This window comes from Eucalyptus grandis, chromosome 3, assembly GCF_016545825.1.
Source record: "Eucalyptus grandis isolate ANBG69807.140 chromosome 3, ASM1654582v1, whole genome shotgun sequence".
Lineage (NCBI taxonomy): Eukaryota > Viridiplantae > Streptophyta > Magnoliopsida > Myrtales > Myrtaceae > Eucalyptus > Eucalyptus grandis.
In genome coordinates this window covers 46,709,504-46,728,299 of record NC_052614.1, presented here as the reverse complement: position 1 = coordinate 46,728,299, position 18,796 = coordinate 46,709,504, and the positions used below count along the sequence as shown (strand labels likewise).

The following is an 18,796-nucleotide window of genomic DNA, read 5'->3' as shown; positions in this document are numbered from 1 at the left end:
TTTAATTAAGGACAGGAAAATAAACTAATTTCTTATAAAAAAAATAAGAGATCGATAGTGTCACACTGCATCGGGTCGTCATCATTGATAGTCGACCTTAGTTTTGTCATTGCCGACAGTCGACCTTAGTCAAGATAATTATTTGCAGCATCTTATAAACCCCTAGTAGTCTTTATATTTATGGGGAAATTATCCAATCAATCTTAAACTTATTGTACATATATTTATTCAATCATAAACTTTCCGATCTTATCAATTTAGTCTTAAACTTTTGTGCAAAATTTCAATGTATTCCTTCTAGGCGATTTTTACCGGAAATTGTTGATGTGACAATATGCCACATAGGACGGCTCGAGGTAATTGGACTACTGCGTCAGCGATTTAAAGGGAAAGAAGACTCCATCGAGAATTTGATATGGGTCTAATCACATCTTTTTAGTGTCGTCCAAACTTATGCCTCTTTCAAGTACTCATTAGGGTTTCTAAGTCAATTGACCGATTTACTTTCTAACTTTGTTCAAGTTGCTCATTAGTGGTGGACTAGTCTAATCAGTGTTCTTGATTTTGGACACCACTTTGACCACACCTAAAGTCGGGCACTAGCAATGTACCCGATACCGCATACTCATTGTCCATAAACATTGTTAATCTTGCAAAACCACTAAGGTAAAAACTATGGACTCTCCTTAGCTAATGATCACGCTTGCGTTTAGGGAAAAAGTACTAGAAAAATCTTATCGGATAGGGTCTCCGAGGGAGGGATAGTTACGGCTCTTGCAAAAGACGATGTTCGGGTCCATCTAAATCGAAATTTTGGCTGAAAAATAAAAAGATTAGTTGCACTTAGGTGGTTTACTTGATCGGTGGAGTTAAAAGAAAGTTCGCACCTATGCTCACCATGTGACAACTGACTTTACCTTGGTTATCGTCACGGAGCATAATGGTGCTGCTATATGGCCCATATAGATGTATCTTATAACATTTGAAGCAAATTTGTTTTGCCAAAAAGTGAAAATGACAATAGCTTTTCCAAAATCCAGATAATTTGAAATTGAGATTTTTCTTTTTTTTTAAAAAAGCCATATAAGAGATGCATTCATGAGTTTAAATTTATTATTTGGAAAATAGTCAATTACAAAAATTAAATTGACATGCATCTAATTCACATTTGAAATAGATTGGATATTTGTTTAAATACAAAATTATGGATGGAAAATCTTGATTCGACCAATCAGGTTCAAGTATGAGGAGCAAATACTCCTCTCCTCATCTTTAAGATTAGGAATCACTTCCGTTTGTTTTCACTTCTCTGATAGAAGAAGACACATCGAAAATAAAGAATGGGATATTTTGTAGGATTATTATTTATGAAGAGGTTTTTTTTTTTTTTTTTGGACGAATATTTATGAAGAGGTTGTGATGTTCATTTTGAGATTAAGCTATCAAGGCTTTGAAATCGCGTTCAAGAGAAGAAAGAATTAGAGGGTCTTTACTTTTTTGTATTGTAATTAGATGTTGTACTTTATTTGTTGAAATTAATTCGATTAGGAGTCTCTTCTGTTTACTTTCACTTCTCTAATAGAAGAAGACATATTGAAAATCAAGAATGTGATATTTTGCAGGATTATTCTTTATGAAGAGGTTGCGATGTTTGATTTGAGATTAAGCTATCAAGGCCCTAAAATCGCATTTGAGAGAAGAAGAATTAGAGGGTCTTTACTTTTTTGTATTGTAATTAGATGTTGTACTTTTTTTTTGTCGAAATTAATTTGATTTGGTGTGCACTTTATGATCTAAATTCATATTAGAAATTTGATATGTGTACTAAACACATGAAGATATGTTCACAAAATATGGCCGCACGAGGCACATAATAATTTTTTGCCTCATTGTCTATATAACAAATATTTCTTATTACCAACTTCGGTCTTACAGTGTAAAACTTCATAAATTTAGGCAAAAATATCTCGAAATGCATTATCAAAAAGCATACTCATTTGTCATTTCTAAATTTCTATCTTTTATTGACTTTAAAATTTCAGAAAATGGATAAAGACTCGGTAAATTTAATCTCTTACTAAGTTTAAACTTGAAACAATTGATAAATTAGAGAGAGCATTCATATTCTCTTGACTGATATGACTTATTTTGAATATGGTGTCTTAGATATATTCTTACAATTTAGTGATTTATAATAAAGAAAAATCCCTCTAAACAAGATAACAACGAAATAAATTCAATCAAAAATTCTAAATAGAGAAAACGCGGATTAAACTAGACCGAGTAGGAACAAAGTAAAAAACATACGTTCTCAATGCAGAAATAATTGCTAATTCAAACTAAAACTTATTCTATTCACATAATTAAATTTTATGCATTTATAATCACAACAAATTAATAAATCCATTTAATTTAATATGTCAAAATTATGGATTAGGACATCAGGAGCTCTAATTTTTGCAATGACCCCTTTTTTTGTCTAGCGACTAACTTAAAAACGGAGAATGTATAATTTATCAGTTTTGTATTTTGCTTTTTGAAAGAACTTAGTTTTTAATATAGCTTTCATTGCTGCACTCCTTTTTGGTCGAATTTCATTATTGTACCCTGAAAGCCCACTTTTCTAATTTTGTTTTACATGCTTAGAAAACATAACATTGAAACGTCTTTTCTGCCTCAATCTTAAGCATCCTTAAATTATGATATTCTTCTAGAAAGCTACCAATATTATTATCAAACGAGGTCTTTGTCTTCTCCTATTGCATATATAATATTATTGATATTTCCACGCAAAGCGTGGATTAGATAACCAATTAAAGCAGATAAAAACAGAACCATCCCTACCTAATCACGCATCCTTCGGAAAGCAGAAAAAAATAATAATATTCTTGGGATGCCACGTATCCTATTCCTAGCATGTTAGGGCATGTTGTACAAAATTAAAGTATAGTGAAACTCAGTGGCTCAAACTACATTTTTACAAAGATTGGCATTAAAAAAAATAAAATATTGTGGTTAGGTCAAGAAGCATCGAGCTGCATCTGCTTTGGCAGTGAATTGAAACCGATGGGATGCCAAAGAGTGGGAGGCGACTAAGGTCTGTCCCCGTCTTTGGCTCTGATTTTATTTCCTAAATGAAGTAGCAATAAAGAAAGAATTAGAGAAGCTCATAGATCGGTCAACGGAAATGGATGACAATTCCATGTCGCAGTTCTTGATTTTATTTTTGTAACCTTCCCTAAGGTGAAAACTCTTGTGTAGACTCGGTTTTGCGATCATATGCAATCACAGATATAGATTTCACGATGTTGATATGCGATCCTATCGATGACGATTGTGATTAACCCACTCCGATATTCTGTTTGTGAGTTCGGCCGACACCTGATCGATCAACAACAGGGTACATTTGGTGCGCATCCAGGGTGATCAGCATCAGATGCTCACTTTGACAACTAGATGGTATTAGAAGCCAGTTAGGCTTCAGCTTGGTTAATCGGGTTCCCGGCCTGAGAGATGGGAGATGAAGGTTCCGATCATGGCCACTCGCGATCCGCCCTCAAGGGCGATGCAGGCGAGCGGCGGCGCTGCTCTGATCTCACCTTCGAGTGCCGAGTCGGAGTTTATCAGTGTATGCAAGGATGGCAGGGTTCTCCTCGCGGTCATTAAGAAAAGACTCTTGCTTACAACAGACCACGCTTTGTTGATTATAGTGAACGCTGTGCTAGATGGATGATTAGCTTGAACTTCACTTTGTAAAGGATTTTCAACTTTGAGCATAAAACCTTTTCTCTAGCTATAAGCCAAGGTCTAATTTCATGATAAAACAGCCAATCACAGTTCCTCATATGTAGGAGTTAGATAGTTCATTCTCGGGCTTGGGCCATCCATTTCTCATCAATATGATGCAAGTACTCACAACTGGAAAATCTCCAAGTTATTCTGAAGATGACTTTAAACATTCTTGTTGTTCAATGATTAGAAAACAGACCCTGCCAAATCAAAATCGCGACCTATCAAGCGCAATCTTCGTTGCACAAAAGGAAACTGACCGTAAATTGTTCTTACCGTCCTTTCTTTACAACATGTTTTCCTGAGAATAAGTTTCCGAAACTCTAGCATAGGACCTAAAAGTATTGCAATCTGCCAAACTCTAGCATAGGACCTAAAAGTATTGCAATCTCCCAACATCGTCGCCATATTCTTAGCATGAATTTTCCCCGACTGTACTTTCCAAAAAGAAAAAGTGAGCAACTGGTGCTGAATGTATGGAATAAGAGAGATCTCCATCCAGAAGCAGAATCATCTATTAAAGAAACTAGAGAAAGAAAGAAGGAAATGTAGGAAACCAAGCATACCCGGTTCCTTGTTTATGTCGCAATGTGATGGAACAATAATTTTTTCCCTTATAAATCAATGTAGATCGAGAATATTCACATAATAAGTCGTCTGACTTAACATCTACTGCTCCTAAGCAGGCAATTCATGTAGAGAAAATTTTCTGCATCCCTTCTTGCTGATTGTTAGGGTTGCGGCTATCAATGAAGCTCCCTATCACAGCATCATACAGAGCAATTAAGAACTAAGAGGAAAAGAGCAGCATATGATCAGCAATCAGCAATAAAAGAAGCTTGGAATCATGAGTTCATGCAAGTACGGTCCAGAGAAAACATATGAAGAACCGTGTGAGGCAGCAAGAGTGGTGATAATCTGTCCTGTTGTAACATGAGCACAAATGATGTTACAGTTTCAAGTACTAAAGATGCAAGTTACTTAAAACTCACTCTCTTTTTTAATCGGCATAATAAAAAATTAGTGGCAGCAGATGAAAACAGCAATAACACAAAGCATGTTAGTTTAATCAGCCATTCAAACCGAATAAAACTGATCCAACATGGAGAGTCATAGAACACTCGGATTTTATTGACAGTTGGCATTGCCCCAACAATCTGCTGTCCTGTTAAAACTACATAGTTGCACATCAATTGTTTGATAGCTAATCATATAAAATTTTCAGACAAAGATTCCATGACAATTCTTTGAAAAAGACTGAGATTGTATCTCTCACAATCACAAGGTATTAATTATTGTACTCTCTTTTCAGCACTCAATGTGTTAAATGAAAGTGCACTCTCTAGAGCCAGTACAGAAAGGTAGAATGTCTCAGTTAATGGATCAGAACCCAGATGAAGTTCCATCCAGGTTTGCAAATTGATCTGAGGCTCGAGTATAACACATAAGAAAGAAAAAAGTACTTGAGCAATCTGAAGACCATCTGATCTTCTCATCCATCACACTCAACTCCTCAGACCTTGTAAATTGCTACTCCAGTACTATACTGGCCAACCAATTGATGGTGATTTGACATGTCAGCCTATGAGTCTGGACAGGGATGAAATGCTCATTGCCTTTTCATAATTTAGCTCAGTGGATTCTCTTTTGACTTGGCAGTGAATTAGCTTCAAAGTACTTCATAGCAGCCCAACACATAAGAAAAAGAACATTACAAAGGCTTGGTAGAGGGTAAAGCAACCCGAATTTAGGTCGTATGTTCCTTAGCATCAATAATGGGTATGCACTGCCAATCTAGGCCATGCCTTTGATCAAATTTCAACTCCCAGGTAAATAGCTACTATGGTGGATATGTCCAATGCACCGTCCCATCTCAGATTCTCAACAGACACCCATTGGTTGATAAATCAAATTAAACAGAGAAAGTTGGACAACTGTGTGTAGTGGAGATGACTATAATAAAAGGATAACAGTTTGATAGAAACTATATTCAGCTTTCCCTCATCTGCACTCATGTTTCAAAACACAACACTTTACGTCCTGAGATTCCGAAAAAACCTAAAATTTAGACCTTGGAGTCTTAAGACAAATAAATTTGTAAGAAAACTTAAAGAAACTATGGAGTCTATAGAATAGTTTTCTTGATATCATAGGGTGCAACATACGGTCTTGAAAGCAGAAAATGCAAAGTATAGGCTTTGGAATTAGCAGATGCCAAGTGTAATTGAGGAGAAACTTGAGAATGAATTTTGTTAATTACCAACCCTTAGGGGATTTAAAAAGTGAATGCAAGGAATAAAAAAAGTTGAAGTCTGATAATTAAGTGTAAATAACCCAAAAATGCATTGAGTCTTTGGAATTTACCCTGAGATCATGAAGTCAATGGTAAACAGAAGCATGAGGTGAAAGTCAACCTATCCCAACATTGTATACTTCAGTCTCCTTTGTGAGCACTTCTCATCACATACATCTATGATCCTCCACACCACTGAGTTCAGATTCCACAATTTACTTTCTATTTTTCAATAACATTCATGAGCATTTTGATGAAAAGCCTAAAGAAAGATGTCAAAATTCTTTGTTTGTGGCATTTCTGATAACTAAGCAAGGCCCACTACCAAAAGCAGGCATTTCTATTCCTAGCTTTTACCAACACAAAATCAAATCTATCCAAGATACTTCATTCAACTGGTAAGACCTGGATCAAAAGAAAGAACTGCTGCAACTAGCCGATCAAAACAGGCCTTTCTCTATCAAACAAATTTGATTTCACAGGGTCAAAGTTGCCATGTCTAAAAAGAAGGTAACATAATATATTTTAGCCATGTATTGCTTAATTACACTCAATTTTGTACCATCGGGCATCTGTCAATCACCTTCTTTAGATATAGATTGGTACATAACATCTACAGTTTGTAGTGTAGCAAAGAAATTCTGCCATTTTAGTATCCAAGGTTGTGCTCTTCTAGTATTGTAAAATCATCAATTAAAAACACCGAAGCAAGAGGGCCACCAGACAGTGGCAATGGGATATGTTGGGGGATAGGATGTTCTGGGTTCAAAACCTTAAAAAAGCAACAACATCCACACGCACGCGTGTGCACATGCACAGAGAGGGGGGAGAGAAGGGGGGGGGAAGGAGAGAATATTAGTCCAAGAAAAGAAAAAAGACACAACCATAAGGCTTTTTTGAGTCTGAAGACATGACATACTGAAGGAGCTGAAGGAGCAACTAAATTGCTTATATAGAGCATTTTGTGGTAAAAAACACACACTCTGGGGATACTCTAAAGCAATCAAACTCTCCGAAAATCTTAATTAAGCATCTTCTCATATGGGGTTGATCCTAGTATCTAAACTCCTCAACAAAACCATATGAAGAGAACTTTCAAATCTTTGTACTGAAGAGATTCATGATTACTGATCTCCAAAAAAGGGGAGCACTATAATTCCACGATAGTATAGGCATCAGTTGGCAAATTTTCCTCACAAGAACACCCAATAGTCTCATGTACACATGGATTCTAAAATATTTTACACTGAAAATCTTCCCAAGGCAATAGATTCAGAAGGTGAACTCTGGAGAGTCGTTCAGGGACATATTCAAATATCAATATTCGCCAGTGATACATATGTAAAGAATAAGTTTTGATCAAGTTCAATTATCCCAAACTGCATTGAAGAAAATAATTTATAATTGACAATGACAAGAGGAAAGCAATTGAATTAAGCATAAAACAAATGCAGCCTTAGACAAAATTTTCCCCGGTAGCAGTTTCAGCGCAAATTAACAATAGATGTCGGTATATACAGACTTCAATTCTAAGACTCATTGCATGGGAATACAATTACCGAAACAGAAACACATCCCACCAAGCAAGGGAATGCAGAGCAAATCTCAACTGGGGGTCTTGAACGTGGACGGCTGCGGGAGCGTCAAAGGCCCGCGCTTCGCATCCTTGTCGTCCAAGAGCCTCTTGAGCGTCTTGTTCCTACAGTACTGCCTATCGAAATGCTTCACCTACACATACCAACCGAAACCAACAACAACAACATCAACCCACAAACCACAAAAACGAAACGAGCGAAAGCAAAATCACAGCAAGAATCCCAATTCACACTTACCCAGGAAGCTCGGCATCGATTCTCGTACTCGGCCCGCGAATTCTTGCACTCGGCAGGGTACAACAGCCCGACGGAGCCGATCTCCGTCGGCTTCTTGCTCGATTCCTTCTCCAGGCAGGCGTAGAAAGCGTCGCGGGCCTGCCCAGAAAGAGAACGCGAGTCACGTCGCGCCCCACCGTTCGTCTCTGAATATGATCAAGAATTCTAGAGAGAGAGAGAGAGAGAGAAAAGGAAGAGGGCGACCTTGTAGCAAGATTCGCGGGCTTTAGAGAGGACGTCGGCGTGGACCGTTTCTGGGTCTCTTGCTCCGTAGGTCTCTGCAGCGGCAGCCATGGCCGCAACGCCCGCCCGAAGCTCTCCCCTTCGCAGCTGCTTCGATCGGTTCGCTTCCGCTTCGGCTTTCGGCTGCAGATTCTGGCGGACTCTGCGGGAGAGAGAAAGAGAGAGGCTGGCTTGGATCTTGGGCTCGCGATTGGTGGTCCGGTCCAGTGAGCAGAACCGCAGCAAATTCATCGTCCCATCAGATATTTTGGGCCCAAGAAGAACATGCACTGCCATGTATCTCCTTAGACGAATCAAACTCGAGTCTTGATTTGGTGAAAATTCTCGTATTGTACGCACTCTCTAATCGCAAGAATTGTCGACAAGTATCTTTTCAAGAGGATAAAGTGCACTAGAAGTAGGGGTAATTGGTTCTAGGTCCGGTTTGGTCTAGTTTGGTCCAATGGAACCGATCATTTTTTTTCCTATTACTTGAAGCATTCTATTATGTAGAATATATAAGCTAGTCATCTTATTTTTATAAAGAAATTAAAATATATATGCAATTAGTCCAATTCCCAATCCGATTTTCTCTTGGAATTGGGAATTGGACTGACACACCAAATTGGCAAGTTTAGTTTGCTTTGAATAATTCTCGATTCATATGGTCCAATTTGACAATTCTAATCGAAGTTCTAAAACTCGTTATGAAATTCTAAAACTCATTATGAAAGCATAATCAAATCCTAAAAATTTGAAAATGTGCAATTAAGTCATAAAATATATCACAAAAAAGTAATCGAATCTTAAACTTTTAAAAAGTATAATCAAATTCTAAAAGTTGTCACGAAAGTGTAATAGAGTGTTAAGAATTTTAAAAAGTACAATTGAGTTCTAAAAACTTTTAATAAATGCATTCGAATTCTAGAATTTTAAAAAGTGCAATCAAATCCTAAAAATTGTCATGAAAGTATCATTGAGTGCTAAAACTTTAAAAAAATGCAATTGAGTCATAAAACTTATCAAACGGGTTTAATCAAGTTCATTAGTTGCACTTTTGTGACAATTTTAGAACTTGATTGCATTTTATGAAATTTTTAGATTTTGATTTTACTTTCGTGAAAAATTTTAAATTTTTTCAATAAACTTAAAAATGTTAGACAAGTTTCTATCAGCTGTCCATATTGAAAGTAGTAGCTTATCAGAAGATCATCATCGAAATCAGGCACGAGATGCTGGCCCGGCAGGCCAAGAAGCCCAGTACTTCAACCTTAGCGTGCTCGAAAACCAATGTTGGTCTCTGTGTCGGCCCAAGCATCCCTCTCGAATAAAGGTCTTTTCAGCCTTCGGGGCGAGCTTTTCTGCGTACACAAAAAATGAGCAAAGAGACCGGGTTATTCTCTCCCATTTTTGTGAAGTGATTATTCAATAATCTTCTTGAGATCAGGACAAGATATAAGAGAGAGACATTTCATGTCAATCGTTCTCAATATGTACCTCGAGGAACTCGAGGAACCCCCCATGTGTTTAGTTTTTTTGGCAAAAAAAAACTTATTAAGTGTGTTGATTAGGCGCATGACACTGGTTCGATTCTCTTACAAGTTTATATTTGTTTTACTCGACACGTCTGAGATTCGTTTCTTACTTGGTCCATGATGTTTGCAGGGTGCTTCCTTGGCTGGGAACTTATCTACACAAGATGAGAATCTTCACTGTTAAAAAACGGAACGTAACACGACTCACTCCAAACCCTAAACTAAGCAAACTATTCAAGAAGATCATGATCCGTCACATAATCAGAGAGAGAGAGCGTAAATCAAACCAAACATTAAGTTAGACGGTCGAAATCGAAAGCAGAAGGCATCCATGGTTGTTCTTGATTTGAGGCTTCACCTACACAAAGCCACGTTCCACAAGCCTTTCGGTTAAAGATTAGACAAATAATGCTCATCTGGGTACATCAATAAGACACCAGAAAACGACGCTGATCAGCAAAGGTTGTGGGTTGAATGGCCCCTGGTTTTGTCATCAGTCTCTCTACCTGTAGATTTCGGGGAGCAATGACCATTTCTTCTTCCTCCTTAGCAATGATTGATCAAGCTGAATCTTAGTTAAAGTAATAAACATCATTTTAGCAATTATAGAACAAAGAGGACACCTGGTCATATGGCATATGGCAGCGCCCGGTGGTTGAAGCTGACTAATCAAGAATTATAGAATAATTCATATAATTGGCCATGCCATGATTACCTTATTTAAATCGAAAATTTATAATGGGGTCTAATAGAAAGATGCCAAAACAAAAATGATGTCCTTTACAATAATTTGATAGACAAAACCCAGGTGCCGCTCTGGATCTTGAGAACCTCCCCCACATAGATACTGAGGAAAGAAGGAAGGGAGGAAGAGGTGCATGTTGCCATCTTTTCGAGCTGACTGTCAAAATCTTTATTTTAATTCCCTAAGTTACTAAACGCGGTGATCATATCATGTCATAATGCATATTGAATTCCGGAATTAGTATGGTCGGCGTACGAGGTTGCTTTCCAACGCGATTAGCGGGGGATTTGGAAATGCTTCTGCCCATGTTAGGGTTCTATGAAAACCCTAATTTCGTTTTGACATTATGCGTAGGTAACTGTTGTTGGATTCCAATCGGCACACTCCCATGTCGCTTGTCGTCTCTTCATATGTATTCGCCTGCGCAATTCGAACCAGGGGGAGGTCCTATGCGGCTGGCGTCTGTTTCTAATGCGGAGTATCGGCTTCCCATGCGTTTTTAGGACAGTGCTGCAGAGAGAATAAGTATTGTCCAGATTCATTTGGCCAGATCAGGCCGGTTTTACTATGCTAAATTAATGGGTCATCGCATCTTACCGGGTTCTGTGGCGGTTTCCCCAATCCCGCAGTTGGATTAGGAGAGGATTTGTGGAGGGTTTCGGAAATTGACACTCGTTCCTAGTCGAATCACCAGCTTGTGCGATTACACGCGTGTTCTTTCATTGACAAGATGTTGACTAGACAGCAAGAGAGCTGGCTCCTATCCTCGCGGTCTTGGATTCGAGCCTTGTTGAGAGCGCTCCATAATTGAAATCTTGAATACACTATGTCAACATTTAATATTGTCTATGAAGGTGGATTTATCAAAGATGTGCAAAAGATTCATATATTGAAGGCTTCATTAAGTTTGCGGAAAATATAGCATTTTCGGACAATGTTTTCCAAGAAGCTAGAAATCATCATATTTTCCGGTATTTAGTTAAAATATCATAATGAGTTAGAAAATATATTTTGTAGTTCGGTAAGGAAAATCTTTTTCTTTATGCACCAGTGTAAATAAATTTATTATTATTATTATATTTTCTAATTTATTATTTAATTATTTTTATCCTCCCTTGATCATGTGAGGAGTTCAATGGCAAGCTTGAGCCCCACCAGATTTGGCTACTTGGGCGAGGCTCTAACAACCTCAGCCTCGCCCAAGTAGTTTGATCTAGCGAGACTTGAGCTTGTTGGCATCGAGTAAACTCGACTTCAGCAGGTGAGACTCCAGCTTACTTATGGCTAGTTGCTGACCACTGCCATTGATGGTGACTGGCTAATGAAGAAGAAAATGAACCAAAAAAAAAACAATTAAAAAATCTATTTTAAGAAAATTTAAATAATAAAAAGGAAAAATGTATTTAATGAAAGAAAGTGAGTGGAAGAGGGTGTGGAAAATATTTTCCTCTTTCTCAAAAGTGAAAAACATTCTCCCTGTCTTAGAACACTTTTTCTTCACGAAAAATGTTTTTCCCAATCAATTTATTTTTTGTGAAACGAATATAAGAAAATCTAAGAAACATTTTCCTAGAATTTTTTTTATACGAAACGAATTGAGCCTAAATCTGTATGTTTCTTGTTCATCCCCCTTTTAGATAGGATTGCTAGTGGTCTACGTTCATATCGCACCTGAAGGCTAAAGTGTTTGATCCTTGGTGTTCCATCTTTCTTATTACTCAACTTGATAATCGGTTTACACGAAACAACCTTGTAAAACATATCCTATAATGAGTAAACTCCGCTAGGTACATTGAGACAATTCTATTCGGATTGATTGTTCTATTATAATATTATAACAGATCACAATATAGCATCTAAATAAAAAATATCACGAGCCGATCATAGTACACTTGGAGTGCTCCAAGTTGATTCCATCTAACCCTGCCTAGATACACCTTAGTCTAGCTCAATTCATCAGAAAGACAGATTATTCAACGGACCTTAGCAATTGCTGCTCAAAATGACTTGTCCAATCGCAACAGCAGACACTTCAGAGAAGGTTTAATTAATTAAATTAATGTTAGTGGATTATCATATTTCTTCTGGAGGTAGGCCAGCGGACAAGAACCTAACTCAGAATAATCAGCAAGTGGTCTTTGAGCACACTCGTGCCGGCTGACGTCACATAGAAACTGGTGCAACAATTTCCGGGGTCGCTATCCGGGAATTAAATTAGATTACCTGGTGTCCCATCTCCTTGTCCCTGTGCCCAATGATTTCTGCGGTCATGTTTAACCTTAACCTTCTTAATCTCCGATTAATTAGTGCAGTTATGCAGATGATATCTAGGGATGTTCCAAGCATATGCAGACAAAGATCTGGTTTGATTCTTTAATCAATGTTTCCGCATGAAACTTGTCTTCAGGAAATTTTTTCTAAAAAGTCTTAAATTTGTTACACAACAGCCAATTCAATTCTAAACTTTTCAATTATGTTAATTTAATCATAAATATTTTGATAATTGTCAACTCAGTCCTAAGTTTCGGCAACAAGTAGGGCACTTGAGTTGTTGCCGAGGGACTTGGCTTTCTTTCAATGGCCTCCAAGTTTTTGTAGGCTTATTTACCGATTTTCTACGCTCTTCTTTTGTTCATTTGAAAATATAACGTGACATTTCAAAAGTAGTTTAACCTGACACAAACCAGTCTGCTCTTCTAAAGCTGCTTTCTTTTAACGCTTTACAAGATTTACTGCATAAGCACAAAGAAATTGAAAAACGAAATCTCCTCACTTGAACGAGTCACGGGATATTATTTTATAATAATGACAAATATAGAATCTCTTCGCACCCTATGTTTTGCATGTATAGAATTAGCAATAGCATCCTCACAAATCTTTTTAACCAATTGATAGTTCTAGGATCTGTTTAACAACCATTCCGTTTTTCTATTATTTTTATTCTTTTATTTCCTGAAATGGAAATAGAACATAAATCCATTTAATAACGTCAATTAATTTTTCTATTTTCGATCGGGGAATAAATTTGAAATAGAAACACGAAGTAATTTTTTTTTCTTGAGAATAGAAATGGAAAGAAATCATTTCTAAATAGACATAACTTCCGAGAACAGACTTGTTAATAAACGAATTTGAACATAAATTTGGGGCGGACCAAACGAAGGGCAAAAATATGCAGAGGGCTTGTGACATTGCAGGCCTTAGTGCAGCTAGTGCAGCTAGTGCAGCGGGGAGTCAGAAGAAAGAGGACAATCATGGAGAGCGAAGCTAGAAAGAAGGGAGACAATCATTGAGTTCTTGTGAATAATTGAGAGAACCAGACGTGGTTTCGTTCAGTTCGTAGACGATAAAGGTCGTGACGTACGGTGTGCTGATCCCGTGGGCATGCGCAGGATCCTGGCGGGGGGGAGTCATCGTATGGAAGTAGATGTCTACTCGGCCCTGATCGTATTGTCGTGTTTTGTATGGCGCGTTCGTGTTAGGAACTGCTCCGTTTGATTCTCCCGGAATAGGGAGAGATCGAGCAATTACTCCTCAGATACTCTACTTTCTCTGCCGAGAACATGACCACCGTGCCGCCGCTCCCTCCGCCGTTGCTGCTATGTCCATCGGCTCTGCCACGGTCGGAGAACCCCGTGGCCGGACCACCACCAGCATTCGGGTTCAATGCCCGAACACCGTTATGCCATTGATCACCTCCCCTCGTCCTCCTTTCCCCTCCACCTCACCACCGTGCCCTCGATCGGCGTTGCCTGCCATCACCTTTATGTTGACATACATTAGTTACAGTCATATATAGAAGTATAGATTATTATGTCAAATATATGTGTGTGTTAGTAAGTGAATAATACAGACAAATTACTATAATAAGAAGAGTCACGGTCATTTGGTTGTGACACGTTTGGTAAACATAGAATACGATTAGATACGTGGTAAACATAGAATATGATTAGATACGTGGTGATTAAGGTGTGTAATAGAGTTGTAATTGACGTGGGACTATGGACTGTTGTGGCAGTCTTACAATCGCCAAGTGTCTCGACCGATGAGTAACGTGAGTAATTCTAACTAGAGCTATGTTTTCCTCCATCGTTGAACGTTAGGAAAACTTCCCCCAACTATGCCTTCCATAACTGTATTTCAATTTATTGACGTTACGTACATACAAATTTGGAAAACATAGACAAATATGAGCGACGCTCATGTTCGTAACCCATCACTCTGAAAGGTTGACCGGATGATAAGTAATTCTTCTGGCAAAAGATGTATCTAGAGGCTCCCAACTAAAATAAGCATGGAAGGAAATATAATCAATTGGACACGAGAAGTCAACCAAATTAATAACTTACGTTAAAGATTTGAATTTAATCGCCACCTTCACCCATAAATGCGCACGTACTTACTTCAAACTTCAATGTTTCCTTATGTTTCCTTATGTAAATATACCGTTATAAATACCCTCCCAAGTGAATTGAAGACATATTCTATCAGAGTTTTTCTATCGACATGTTAGATCTCCCCAAAGCTCACGTAGAATCTAAATCGATTGCACGACCTCTTCAATTAACCCCAAGAAAAAACCACTCCCTAACTCTTCATATAGATGCTGAATTAGACTGTAAATCTCGGACCCTTTTCTTGATAATTTGAATTTCTAAGATCTCAAGTTCAATTCCTCATCTACCCGGACCGTCGATCCCTCTTTTTCCTCCGAACCATCCACGAAAACGACATCGGATTTGAGCTTTTAGAATCGAAGATTTGCTTTTTACTTGAGACAGAGCACGTCTCACTTGGAACATATTCACAACCGAAAAAAAAAAAAAAAACTTGGAGAACATACAAACCAACCACTGAATTTACCAGCAGAGCACAGACCGGCGATCTGCTGCTCCTCGGCTGACAACTATTCCAACATAATAATCCGATCTACATGTACAGCCCCGCTCTCTCTCTTAAGCAGGCAACGAATCATCGCCGTCCGGCGATGTCCAGACGATGTCCTTGAGCGCCGGTCTCAGCTCCTTCCGGCAGAACTGGTTGTACTCCAGCGTGTCCCCGCGGTCCTTCTTCACCTCCACCATCAGCACCGACGGCGCCACCGCGAATATCTCCGCCTCGATCGACAGCTTCCCTTTCCTCCCGGCCTCCTCCCCCTGCAGCTTCACCCTCGACTCGGTCTTCTTGATGCTGAATTTCCCGGCTGCCTTCGCGGCCTGCTCGATCCTCGATATGATGCTGCTCGCCGGCCTCGTGGTCGCGAACCGCAGCTCCTCCTTCTCCTCCCGCTTCTTCTCCTCGAAGAGCGGCGACAGGTCGAACCCCTCGGAGAGGGAGATGATGTGGAACGCGTTCATCGTCGCCGGCGGCCGCACCTTCGCCGCCTTCTCCTCGTCGAATTCCAGGTCCTCCTTGGGGACCAGGGTGGTGGGGACCGACTTCTTGAACCAAGAGCTGTCCATGACCTTGGAAGTCGGGATTCGGGTGTTCGGGTTCGGGTCTAGGAGCTTGGTCACGAGCCGCCGGGCCTCCGGCGAGAACCAGGGCGGGCACTTGAAATCGCCCCGGTAGATCTTCCGGTACATGACCATGATGTTGTCGTCCTGGAAGGGCAAGAACCCGGCCAGGAGGACGTATAGGATCACGCCGCACGACCACAGGTCCGCCTTGGAGCCGTCGTACCCCTTCTTTCCGATCACCTCGGGGGCGACGTACGCCGGCGTCCCGCACGTGGTGTGCAGGAGGCCGTCCTGCCTCAGGTGCTCTGCGAAGGCGCTCAGCCCGAAGTCGGTCACTTTCAGATTACCGTTTTCATCCACCAGCAGATTCTCCGGCTTCAGATCCCGGTGGTACACCCCGCGGCTGTGGCAGAAATCCACCGCCGAGATCAGCTGCTGGAAGTAGGCCCGGGCGACGTCCTCCCGGAGCCGCCCCTTGGAGATCTTGGCGAAGAGCTCGCCGCCGCGGACGAGCTCCATGGCGAAGTAGATCTTGGACTTGCTCGCCATGACCTCGTGGAGTTCCACGATGTGGGGGTGCTTCACCATCTTCATGACGGCGATCTCGCGCTTGATCTGCTCCGTCATCCCCACCTTCACCACCTTCTCCTTCCCGACGACCTTCATCGCCACGCTCCCGCCGCTCTGCAGCTCCCGCGCGTGGTACACCTTCGCGAAGGTCCCGTGCCCGAGGAGGCGGCCCAGCTCGTACTTCCCGTGAAGGATCGACGAGCTCCCGTCCTCCCCCCTCTTCGTCATCCTCCGGTCTTCTTTCTTCTCCCGACGTCACTCGCCGACGGCAAGAACCGGAACTCGATTGCAAGAACTTCGAAAGACCCACGTCAGTTCCCGAACTCCGGGTCCTTTCTTCGACCCGCGGCCAAGATATTTTGAAAAAGAGAAGAAGATTACACAAAGTAAAACTGGGCGGCCGAGGTCGGAGGCGAAACCGTAGGATCACCCGTCCTCGACGTGCTTGCGGTGGCAGGTCCGGCCGCCGATGCGCGAGTTGGCTCGCCAACACGACTCAGGCTTTGCTGGGGAAGAAGGGCGGCGGGCTACTACCATCATCTCTATGCATTCCCTACGAGAAGGTGGAACTTTCCCTTCTTCGATGTGAGATCTTTTCTTGGGGAAATTCTCGAGGCGGCCTCGGGATCGAAGAGCCGCGAGGTTTTGGAGGGGGAGGAGGGGCGTGGGAATGAATGAATGAATGATTGAGTTTGAGTTCTTGTTTTTTTCCTCCTCTTCTTCATCGTTCGCTGCGCATGGAACGACCATATATAGCGGAGCCGGCGCGAGGGCGAAATTACGCGCTTACCCTTGGGGATTTAGGGAGTTGCCTGACAAATTTATTATGCCATATGATCGGGCAAGGTGAGGAATTCCAAAAGAATTGACCCACTTTGTTACGGCAAAGGTAAAAAAAAAAAAATCAGGCTTGCCAAATCGATCTTGAACTTACCAATCAACAAAACGTTATGGCCCTTTGCTAACATAATTAGATTATTATGAGAAGAAAAGTTTATTGTGAGTCATAAATTATTAAAAAAGTGGATCGCACAATAATTTATAATTATTTATTAAATAGTTTTTTATAATTTAAAACATGCTGTTATTCTCACAGTAAATTAAAGACTACCACCCAATTATTTCTCAAAATTATAAACTGAAAATTAAATCAGATATTTGGTACTTGGAAACTAGATTAGTTTATGTGGAATCTGAAGAATCCAATCTAATTATCTCATCTATAGTACCCAAAAGACAAAAAAAAAAAAAAAAAAGTAGGTCGAAAAGATGATGAGAATATACATCGAATCTTATGAATATTTCGATTTTTTAGGGCAGATAATGAAATTATGATATACGAATCCTATGAAGTCGACACGATATTTGGAATGGCCTAATAAAAAGCGACTCGCTCGGCCCCTCGGCCATCCCAAAAGGTACGCAGCGCGACCGGGTCAAGCAGCTGCCGCAAAGGTCAGATGCGTGCCAGGCGCGTGGAGCGTCGGTGTGGCGCTTCGCCCTCGACCTCGGCTGTCACTACAATTTCTCATTCGGTTTGTCCTGACTAGCAAAAAAAAGCGCCTGTCCTCACTAGCAAATTCTACGCATCCCAGGGGCCCCTCCGGCAAACCCCGTGGGGCCCGCCTGAGTTGCACTTTCACGGAAATCGTGGCTTTTTCGCTCTCCATGAGCTTCTTACGACGTCATTCGTGGGTAGAGAGAGAGAGAGTGGGGGTAGTCAATTGATATTTGATAAGATCGAAAGTCGGATTACTTTTGCCGGATAAGCTTAGGTGGGAAAAAAGGTAGAAGCCCCCCAAAAATTGTGAAGAATCTTACGTAGGTACTAACCCTAGGCTTGGTAGGCAGTCGACTTGAATTTGTAGCCCAAAAAAGGGCAGCCGACTTGAATTTTCATTTCCTTTTAATTTTGACTTTTGACCTGCCATCACAAAATCACCCCAAAAAAAAAAAAAAAAAAAAATCCGAGGGCCTTTGTCTCGGTTAATTTCTTCAAATTGAAAGAAATACAGAAAATGTTGCTTGTAAAGTCACTTCAATTCACCGACCAAAAAGAGAATGTCCCTTCAATTCTTTACAAACTAGAATACTATTTCTTGATTGAAGCATAATTTTTGGAGTAGGTTTGTGGGACTTTTTATGGCAATGAAACAACAAATCGTTTCTCATGATAACTTTGTTTTCCCTTCAAATATAAGACAAGTAACTCAATCATGCGCAAATGAAATAATTAAAACTTTAGCGATAAATAACTCGATATTAAGTGGATTATGCATTTCTCCCATTTTGATCAAATGTGGGACTATTTA

At 40.2% G+C, this 18,796-nt stretch overlaps 2 protein-coding genes across 3 annotated transcripts; both read right to left on the bottom strand.

Moving 5' to 3' along the window:
- Positions 1 to 4,286: 4,286 nt before the first annotated feature.
- Positions 4,287 to 8,359, bottom strand: LOC104437554 (cytochrome c oxidase assembly factor 6). Of its 2 annotated transcripts, XM_010050522.3 has the most exons (4): positions 8,158 to 8,359; positions 7,915 to 8,052; positions 7,693 to 7,810; positions 4,287 to 4,548 (listed from the first exon to the last, which is right to left on the bottom strand). In XM_010050522.3, the coding sequence occupies exons 1-4, from the start codon at positions 8,245 to 8,247 to the stop codon at positions 4,481 to 4,483; spliced, it is 414 nt and encodes a 137-aa protein (XP_010048824.2). In that variant the 5' UTR covers positions 8,248 to 8,359; the 3' UTR covers positions 4,287 to 4,480. The 2 variants fall into 2 exon arrangements, with proteins under 2 accessions (XP_010048824.2, XP_010048825.2); XM_010050523.3 differs by lacking the exon at positions 4,287 to 4,548 and having other exon boundaries at positions 7,417 to 7,810.
- Positions 8,360 to 15,193: 6,834 nt separating this feature from the next.
- On the bottom strand, positions 15,194 to 17,201 carry LOC104437553 (CBL-interacting serine/threonine-protein kinase 6). The gene has a single exon (XM_010050521.3). It carries the CDS (start codon positions 16,710 to 16,712, stop codon positions 15,411 to 15,413), a length of 1,302 nt encoding a protein of 433 aa, XP_010048823.1. The 5' UTR covers positions 16,713 to 17,201; the 3' UTR covers positions 15,194 to 15,410.
- Between the last annotated feature and the right edge of the window lie 1,595 nt (positions 17,202 to 18,796).

Coding starts and splice junctions, on each gene's coding strand:
- LOC104437554 (XM_010050522.3), bottom strand. CDS start 8,247: ATGGCTGCCGCTGCAGAGACCTACGGAGCAAGAGACCCAGAAACGGTC. Junction 8,053..8,157: donor CCCGCGAATCTTGCTACAAG/GTCGCCCTCTTC, acceptor CTTTCTGGGCAG/GCCCGCGACGCTTTCTACGC. Junction 4,549..7,692: donor GTCCACGTTCAAGACCCCCA/GTTGAGATTTGC, acceptor ATGCTGTGATAG/GGAGCTTCATTGATAGCCGC.
- LOC104437553 (XM_010050521.3), bottom strand. CDS start 16,712: ATGACGAAGAGGGGGGAGGACGGGAGCTCGTCGATCCTTCACGGGAAG.